At 41.6% G+C, this 9,726-nt stretch overlaps 1 protein-coding gene across 1 annotated transcript; it reads right to left on the bottom strand.

The window, feature by feature from the left end:
* Positions 1 to 2,302: 2,302 nt before the first annotated feature.
* Positions 2,303 to 9,724, bottom strand: klf8 (Kruppel like factor 8; the record flags this gene model as incomplete). The annotated part of the gene is made up of 4 exons (XM_019871629.1): positions 2,303 to 6,174; positions 6,507 to 6,646; positions 7,569 to 7,680; positions 9,634 to 9,724. Coding segments are annotated over 4 exons (525 nt in total), but the record flags the coding sequence as incomplete, so codon positions are not given.
* Between the last annotated feature and the right edge of the window lie 2 nt (positions 9,725 to 9,726).

Below are 9,726 nucleotides of genomic sequence, written 5' to 3'. Positions count from 1 at the left end.
ATTTTGTTGAATGTTGACTTCTTTGGAGCTGGTGAAAGTTCAGGCTGAACTGAAGAAACAACAGAACTGGTTATGACAATCGCAATTGTGGCATAAATAATCATAAGCAAGTAAGCAAAAAGAAATGCAGACGGGGTGGAGTCGCTATTGTAATTGGACTGTTTGCACTGTCGTGTTTTGAGTGGGATTTGCCTCATCGTGGTCACACGGGGACAACGCCCTCAATTATTTTTTTTTGGTTGCCTTTCTTTTTTTGTCATAATGTGCTGAGCTTGTTTGTGCAAGGGAGGTGCCCTTTTTGTATTGCAATCATGCATCATTCAGACACTTACACCGAAGGAAAAATCGAAAGCATTTTTTAAAAACATCTTTTTTAAAGGAAAATGGGGGGGGTTGGATGTTTTGTTGTATTCAATTTTCATAATTATTTTATGCAGTATGTGTGTATGTCTAATCTTGGTTCCCGTTGATTCATTTGATTTTTTTTGCTGAGCACTCACAGTCAAATGCTTGTTTGGACTTGTTGCCTTAATTCTGCCTGCAGTGTATTCTTTAAAGTCATCCGGCTCTCTTTTCCACATTACAGTACTTTATATTGAGCTGGGACATAGCTTGGTGTAGATGTTCCCATAGCTGACTTTGATTCTCATTACAGTCGTGAGGAACACACGTCCATACTATAGTTAAAACAAATGAAGTAATAGAACACCTTGAACAGTAAAGAACAGAATGCCATTAAGCAGGCCACTTGGTAGTGTAGTACTTCACATTGCAAGATATCAAAGATTTGGAAAAAATGCTCTAGTGGCTTTTTATACCCACCCGTATGTTAAGCAGGAGATCCACAACAAGATTGTGGGTGCAGTCTATTTCCTGGATGGCTTCATCAGCCCCAAACAGTAAGTTGCGCTTTTCCACATATCATGTAATGCGTACGGAGGACAAAAGGAAGATATCAGTGCAAGTGCATTCCGGGTGAGAGGCTGAAAAACCAAAGCCATCAAGCTGTCATTCAGCGGCAGCGTTTGTCGGGACATGCCCTGCCCCACCCGTCAGTCATACGGCACAGTGATGCGCTGCATTAAAAGCGGCTTAGTCGTGATTATGGCACTCAAATAAAAATATAGACTCTAGAATACAAGTTACTTCAGAATAATAACTCCAGTACAAGTAAAAAAAAAAAAAGTTCTTCAAATAATTGCTTGAGTAAATATCCAGTGGAGTCTTGGCAAATAAGACCTGATGTATAATTTTTTTTTTTTCAATCATGGTTAGTTTGACCCATTACCGTGATGTTAATATTAGAAAGTGCCACAGACGGGCTAACCAATAGCATCAAGCAACACATGTAGACAGCTCATGTAACACTCACAGGCATATTTTCTTGATCCTCTGAGAAGAATAACTCTTGCTTGCATCTTACTTCTGGAAAGTGCTTTGTTCCAGCTGTAGCTGTTGTGAAAGCACTGTCAATAAGGATGGATTGGATTGTTTTGATCAATTGACTTCAGGGAACATCTCATTCGCTTTGTCCATAGCGACCCCCAGTGGCATTCACGCCTCACTACAACTGTTCCTTTCACTTTTCCTGCATCATTGATAAACACACACACACACACACACACACACACACACCCCCACACACACACACACACACACGAAGGGAGCGATAAGAAACATCAACTAAATTGCACCGAAAACATGTTTATTCTAAAAAAAAAAAAAAAAAGAAGGGAGGATGAGGAGTAATCATCACAAAAAGTATACAGAAAAGGAAAACAAAGGACTTTTAAACACCAGAATCACAGTATCAAAAAGCTCACTTTTTTTTTTTTTGGCCTTCCTCGTCCATCTTTACACCTTTTTGTTCTGTACACAAATACAAAAGAAAATAATCTTATGATATTATTATTATAGCCACGTATTATTATTATTATTATAACCATCACAACTGCATTGCACTGAGTAAATAAAGAGTACTGGCCCACAAAAAGTTACTGCATTCAACAGGGAGGGGGAAAAAAATGAAAGATAAAAGTGGCGATTGGTGGCGAGTAGGAGGCACTCATATGCAGCCAGCACCTGAAAGTCGGCGTTAAACTTTTACTATTTAAAATATTTTTGTCAAACATACGGAATAAGTTACACAAGCTAAACAACTTTGCAATATATATATATATATATATATATATATAGATATATATATATATATATATAATTAGCATGAGCTAAAAGAAAACACGAACGTTGTGATCCAATGAGATTTGGACACTATTATTACAGAAACAACATACGATTATTCAAAATAGTTTCACCGAAGCTATGTTAGCATCTATGGCTAAAGGCGGTTAGCTCCTGTTTTGGAGCAATGTGATTTTAAAAATCATGAAAATGCATGAAATATGACAAACATCTGATGTAAAATCAGTACACCAATCATTAGCGTTTTGTCGCGAGAATTCTAAATAATAGAAATTATGCTGCTAGCGGGTAGCATGCACGTAGCCAATACTTAAAGTTTATTTTTGTTTTGTGAAAAATGTGATATGTTGCGCTGTTGATGTACCATGTTAGCTGTTAGCCTAACACATCGGTTGAACACAACACAATGAATCATTTTGTCACTTATGGCTGAATGCTACCATTTTAGCGCTTAGCACCCATGTTCATGAGTCTAAACAGTTGTAATGTGTTTTTGTTTCATGTAAAACAAAATGTGAAATATGTCATAAAATCGATGCAATGTTGGTCCATGAAATTGTCAAAATTCTAAAAGCTAGTGTTGCTTCATTGAAACACATGTAGCGTTACGTGAACGCAACACAATGAATCATTTTGCGAAAAAAAAATCTTTGTATTACTATCCCTTGTGGCTTTATGCTAGCATGTTAGCATGTAACACCCCCACTAGTTAGGCAGTTGTTCAAAAGTGTTTTTGTTCCATTACATGCATAACCCAAATAGTCATAATGCTGACTATTAGCGTTACGTCGCTATAACACAAACTGACAAAAAAAATAATAAAGCCAGGCTAATTCACAGATGAATGCGAACATCTTAGCATGTTGCATTGTGGAAATTTGTGTAACTCCGAAAATGACAAAGTCATGTTGGCTAGATGCTAACATGTTAGCATGTAGCACCCATGTAGTCAATTGTTAAAATGTTTTGTTTTTCTTGTTTTAGAAAAATGGGAAAATCAAAACAAAAATAGACAAATTTGGTACACAAAATTGTCAAAGTAATAACCACTAGCTTGTTGTCGCTATAACAAACATTGGTACCTACACGCAACTTTTTTTTTCTTAAAGGTTTTGTGCGGAATGGATCATAACAAACTCTTATTTCTGTAATTGACTCATTTTTCCCCCCCTACAAAAAGTCATGTTTCACACACACGCACACACACACATACACACTAGCTCGCACAGTGACATGCTCACCAAGGTCACTATCGGAAAACAAGAGGCCGACTCTCCATGCAACGCAAGTATGCACAACACAAATGGGACCAATAGTATTCTTATTATTATTTTTATCATTTGTAAGAAACTACAAGCAAAAAAGGTGTCAAAAGAAGAAAACCAACAAAGTAGAAGAAGAGGGAGGGAGGCGGTTCACATTATCTAGTCAGTGTTAAAAATAGAACTTCACCCGTTACGTTTACTTTTTGATTATATACATTTATGTACATGGATTTCTATTTTTTTAAACTCTTATTTTTTTGTTGTTGTCATTATCCGTAATGTTTACAAAAGAATGCATAAACTCTTCTAGAAAGATGTGCTTTTTCAATGTTTCTGTGGTAGTCAGATCAAGCAAAAACAAAAAACAAAAAAAAAAGTCGAGAAATGTGCCAACAAAAATCCCTCCGAACGAGAATTGGTTCTGATGTTTTTGTTTTGTTTTGTTTTCGTCAAAGTCGATAAGAACGGTACTAGAAATGCATGTAACGTTTTGCTCACGTGTTTTGGAACTGACGTCAAAGTACCTTCAGGGGAAAAAAATGGAATATTTTGTCATGTTAAAACAGAAGTCTGGAGTGTCTGAGGTGTTTTTTTGCTGAAGCTGCGTTTAACAAAAGTAGGAAATTTCACAATTTTTTTGATCGGATATTGGAAATTTCCCAGTTTTTATGAATGCAGCACAAGCTGTTTTTACCTTCCGAAAAAATGTCGCCACCTCCAAGAACATCTCGGAGGATGTTTTATTCGGTCAGTGAAGGCTTGTGCTGTGTTTGAGAAAACCCAGACAGGAGAATTATTTATTTATTTTTTAATGAGGGAAAAGTGCAAAAATTTCTTCAAAGGAAGAATGAGAAACATCCCAGCCCACTTGATTGTACGTTACTCAAAATCTCGCAATAGAAAGAATCTTTGACGATGTTTTATTCGATAATCGGTTTTTACTTCGGTTCTTAAGGTTCAACGGGCAGGAGGTCCAAATGCCCGAAAAAGACGCTCGTTAAATAGGGAAAAAAAACCCACAAACCAAAATTCCGAAAACGTGTTTGTCGCAAAACATAAACACGCAGGAGGAACACACGGGGGAAAACATGCATGACCGTTTGGCAAAGCGCGGAAAAAGCTCCCGAATTTCCCTGCAAGAGAATTTTCACTTCTCCGCCGACCACTAATTCACAGCGTTTAAAAGACGACCAAAGACAGGAAATCGTCTAAAATGACGAAAAAAAAGACGATTCTGTCACAAGGGAGAGAGAAATAACGCACAAATACTGTTTTTGTTTTTTTATGATAATTAGTGTGCGCGGGAGGATATGCAAAAAGTAGGCGATGTGAAAATTGTTTGAAAAGTTCACAGTTCTCATCGTGTGCCGAATAGATAAAGGGGGTGGGTGGGGGGGTCCTGACGTCTGCTTTCAGATGGCATAATTAAACGCCGCACCGGAGAGGAAAAAAAAAAAAGCTTGGCAGACTCAAATGCGGGAAATAAACTCACAGGGTTGAGAGTTGTGATTGTAATGGAAAATGGAATGACATCCATGAGAAATGCAGTTGTCTGGAAGTCTATTTTTGATCGTAAAAATTCAACGCCACGCCCCATGGATGAAAAACGCGTCACGTCGCTTGTGCTGCAGTGAAACAGCTTGACAAACACATGAACACGGTTAGGAAGTCGGATTGCAAAAGCTGCTAGAAAATTCAGAAATGTAATTCTCCGGACATCTAATTTGACCATCTAAAAGTAAATGCCGCGCCATGAGAATGTCACGAATGTCTTCCAGATGGAGTGCAGTGAAACAGCCTGACAGCAAATTTGCAAACAGGACCGGGAAGTCCCACCGGATCAGTTTCAGGAAAACCGATAAAATGTGCTCGTCTGTGCTTGTCAACTTTTAAGATCGAAAAATTCAACACCACATCTCGAGGATGAAATAATTGTCTCTCTTGTGCTGCATCGAAACAGCTTCACAAATGCATTCGGAGGGTCAGACAGTCCTACAACAATTAAAAACCATACACCTGGTTGTCCGGACGTTGAATTTTACCCCAAAAAATGAAATGCCGCAACCCACGCTGAAAAAAAAAATGGCGGAAAGACAAGTCAGCTCGTCCAGGCGTCTACTTTTAGATCCTAAAAATTAAACGCCGCACCCCAAGAAGGAAACGCCTCTTTCATCACCTGTGCTGCGGCGAGAAATGCATTTTCAAAGACTGTGCATTCCTACCACAAAAGAAAATCCAAGAGAAATGTCCGGAAGTCTTTCAAATGAAACGCCGCACCCCAAGCGAGCAAGGAGCAGCCGAGGAGGAGAAATCCCAATGTAACGCTTGAAGGGGGGAAGAAAAAAAATGTCTGGATACAAGGATGGACGGATGAGTGGGGAGAAAAATCGCCAACCTCCATGAATGCTTGGTATACCTGCAGAAGATGAGCCGTTGAACTGTAGTAGCAGAGTTTGTTTTGCCGGCGGGAGGGAACCTCCTCCCCCGCCCCCAAAAGAAATGACGCCCAAATAGCCAAAAAGAGTTCACATCATGACGTGGCGGCGGCGGTGCAGGGACAGGTGGTCGGAGCGCGAGAAGGAGCGGTCGCACTCGGTGCAGCGGAAGGGCTTGATGCCCGTGTGCTTGCGGAAGTGCCGAGTCAGCTCGTCGGAGCGGGCGAAACGCCAGGTGCAGCCCTCCCAGGTGCAATGGTACGGCTTCTCGCCTGCGCGGGGAGACGGAGGGCACAACGTTAGTGGACGCGCACTCGTACCAGGAAGTACACCACTTGAGTTGCAATTTCTTGAAGGTTTAGAATGAACGTCTCTGTTCATTTGTTTGCCGGCCCCGAAGACGTTTCACGTGATGGGTTAGCATTAGGCTCTGAAATGGTTGAATATTTTGGTGCTAATATTCACAATCCTGAATTCTGTTGTCGAGTCGGGGGTGGCCGTGAATTACGCCGATGCTGCTACGCTCTCACGTCAGCTTCTGGGGCTAGCCGCCTACTGGCGAGCTTGGTGAAGAAAAGGACTTGGATTCAGAACTCGCGTTGACCTGTGTGTATCCGTCGGTGAGCTTTGAGGTGCGAGCTCTTGGTGTAGACTTTTTTGCAGCCTTCGTAGTCGCACATATGGATCCGCCGCCTCTTGACGTCCGGGGAGTCGGGGTCCGCAGGCTCCAAGTCCAACACCGACCTGAGGGCCGACGGAGGGCAACATAAGTGGACTGAAATATTGAATCGTGCACAAATGTCAAAATGAGAACTATGGTGGACAGTGAGTCCTAAAGGCCACCGGGGGGCGCCAAATAGCCACTTAACCCAGTTTGGCCATTATGTTTTAGTTGGTTTGTTTTGTTTGTTTGTTTGTATAAAAGGTCACATATTTATACATAATTTTGTTTTTATCAATTTAAAGATCAAGTTGTCTGTATCATGAAGGTTTTTTTTTTGTTTGCCTTGTGTCATTTTGTCATGATTTATCTTATGTTTCAAATTCGTTTTCTATATTGGCAGTTCTTACTTTGTGTTTTTATTTATTTATTTTTAGTCTTTCACTTTGTTTGGATTCACTTCGGGCAAGTTATTTTTGTCCGGATAGTTTTTTAGAAATATATGGTATTTTTTAAAATTATTTTGTGTTCTCAGGCTTACCTTTAAAAAAATAATTTTACTGAAGTAATTAGTATTTATTATCTTCTGTTATGTCTGTATTCTTAGTCTTTCATTTATCATTCATTGAGTTTTTTTTCCCCCAGGACTATATTTACTCTTCATTTTCATCAGTTAAATACGTAGTTGATTATTTGATCAAGTGTTATACCCTTTTACTACCTGTTGCTTGTTTTGTTCTTCAATGACCCCGATACAGGAAGGTCAGTGTGAGGCAATTTGGAAAACAAGGTGTGGCGCGCGCACGCACGCACACGTCAGATTACGGCTAAACTCCAAGGTCCACGCCCTAACTTTCTGTTAACGTTGCAAAGCCTCGCCCAAATAGGTGTGAAGACGACGCTCTGACTTACTAACACACGAACGAACACACTCAAACAAATCCAAAACTTCGAAATGCATATTTATGTGTAATGCAAACGATAACAAAGGCAGCGTGCGCTCACCCTGCGTCGAGGCTCTGGGCGCTGAGTGACGCCGATCCAGATTCGGTCCCGCTCTCGGCGTCGCTGTCGCTGTGATATTCCACCGGAGAGGTTGAACCGGGCTTAATGCGCACTGAGGAAGTCGAAAAAAAAGTGCAAGATTAGAAATATTAAAATACAGACGGTGCCCTATTTTTCATTTACCTACAAGAGGTTTATGCTACATGTATGCTATCTTGGGGTTATGCTATGTTGAGGCTTCATCTACGTTAGTCGGCTACATTTGCATTATACGATGATGTGCTACATTTCCGTTATGCTACTTTTAAGTCACGTGACGTGGCTTTTGCTACTGAAAATATGTAACATGACACCCGAAATTAACGTTATGTTGCATGAAGTAACGCTACATTTTGGCTACGCTACATGTCCGTTGGACTGCCTATAGATTGAGCTACCTTCATGTTACGCGACACTACATTGTGCCTGTTACTCAACGCATTACGTTTGGCTACATTGACGCTATGCTACCGTTTGCTTCATGCTGCGCTATCGAATTTGCACGGTAGGGTAATTGATCATTCTAATTGGCCTTAGATTTGACGGCGAGTGTCAAAGGTTGTTTGTCTACGTGTGCCCTGCGATTGGCTGGCAACCGGTTCAGGGTGTGCCCCGCCTGCCGCCTTACGGTAGCTAGGCTAGGCTCTAATACGTCTGCGACTCTCGTCAGAATAAGCGGTATTGTGAACACGATTTGGTTGTATGCTATCTTGCGCCGCACTGCTTTTTTTGCGCCCTGTTACCTGACGTTGCACCAGCTCAACGTGAAATCCATGACCTTCACACTATATTACCTCAAGATCCTCCATAACTTGGTCTTACATATGACCTGTGTTATAAATTGAAATATGAAGAGATGAAGTATACTGTCGACTGAAAATGGAAGGATTAATCGTTGAGTGAAAGCGTTACACCCTGCAGGATAAACAACGTCCACCCTTGCACGGAGGCGGTGGAAGGATCAAGGGTGTGGCACGTTAAAAGTGAGCACGCACACACACAGAGCAAAAAGAAGTGTTCTTGCTCCCTGGAGACAATGATTCGCTCACTCCCACTCTGACATCGTGCCATTAAAAAAAAAAAAAAAAAGACAGGCGCTCCCTCCTTGACCCTCACTTCCTGTCTGCCTCACCACCTCCCACGCCGCCGCAAGATCTTCGACGAATATGAATAAATATAATATGTACGGTATCTTATGGTGCACTCCCTCAGTACAAACAGTAAGCGAGCTGGCACGTGTTTGGCGAACATTCAGAGCTACGCTCGATTAAATGAACCGGTAGCTTATGGAAAGCTTTCATTTCTTTCAGGAATCGGTTGTGCTTTGATACTTTGCCTCCTGCCAAAATGACACCTCTTCCATCCATCCATTATCCGAGCCGCCGCTTACCTTCATGAGGGTCGCAGGCGTGCTGGAGCCCATTCCCAGCTGTCTTTGGGCAGTGGGCGGGGCACAACCTACTTGACATAACCTCATATTAGGCCACGCTACTTTTAGGCTATGTGATCGTAGCACTATCTTACCTCGCGTTACGTTACGATGATATCGTTAAGCTGTTATTTTGAGAAGTAATATGAGCATCTGTTCTGTTTTTTGTTTTTTTAGCTACCTTCAAGCGGTTACGTCAATCTTTGTCAAAGTTCTTGAGACGACATACGCATTAATGCGACGACTAGCTCAAATCAAACATAGGGGGAAAAAATGGAGTAATATGAGCATCTGTTCTGTTTTTTGTTTTTTTTAGCTACCTTCAAGCGGTTACTTCAATCTTTGTCAAAGTTCTTGAGACGACATACACATTAATGCGACGACTAGCTCAGATCAAACGTAGGGGGCAAAAATGACCGATATGTGAAGTTATTTAAAGTCTATGAGCTGCTGCTAGACAAACGAGACGCTCTTTTGTCTTTTTCCTGGCAGATGGAGGGACGTTGCGGCGAATGCCGCGCTAACTGTGAACTCAGAAGTCATTTGAAGTGAGGGCGCAACTGAAAGCGCGTCCAACCCAGCCCCGACGTTCCTTACCGGAGCCTTCCGACCGTCCGTCGCTGCCAATGAGCGGCACGGTGATGGCTGCGGTGGCGGCGGCGACGCCGTCCGCGGGCACGGCGGTGTAGA

This window comes from Hippocampus comes, unplaced genomic scaffold (genome assembly GCF_001891065.2).
Source record: "Hippocampus comes isolate QL1 unplaced genomic scaffold, H_comes_QL1_v1.1 scaffold33, whole genome shotgun sequence".
Taxonomy (NCBI): Eukaryota; Metazoa; Chordata; class Actinopteri; order Syngnathiformes; family Syngnathidae; genus Hippocampus; species Hippocampus comes.
The sequence above is the reverse complement of the archived record's forward strand: the minus strand, read 5'-3'. Positions and strand labels throughout refer to the sequence as shown.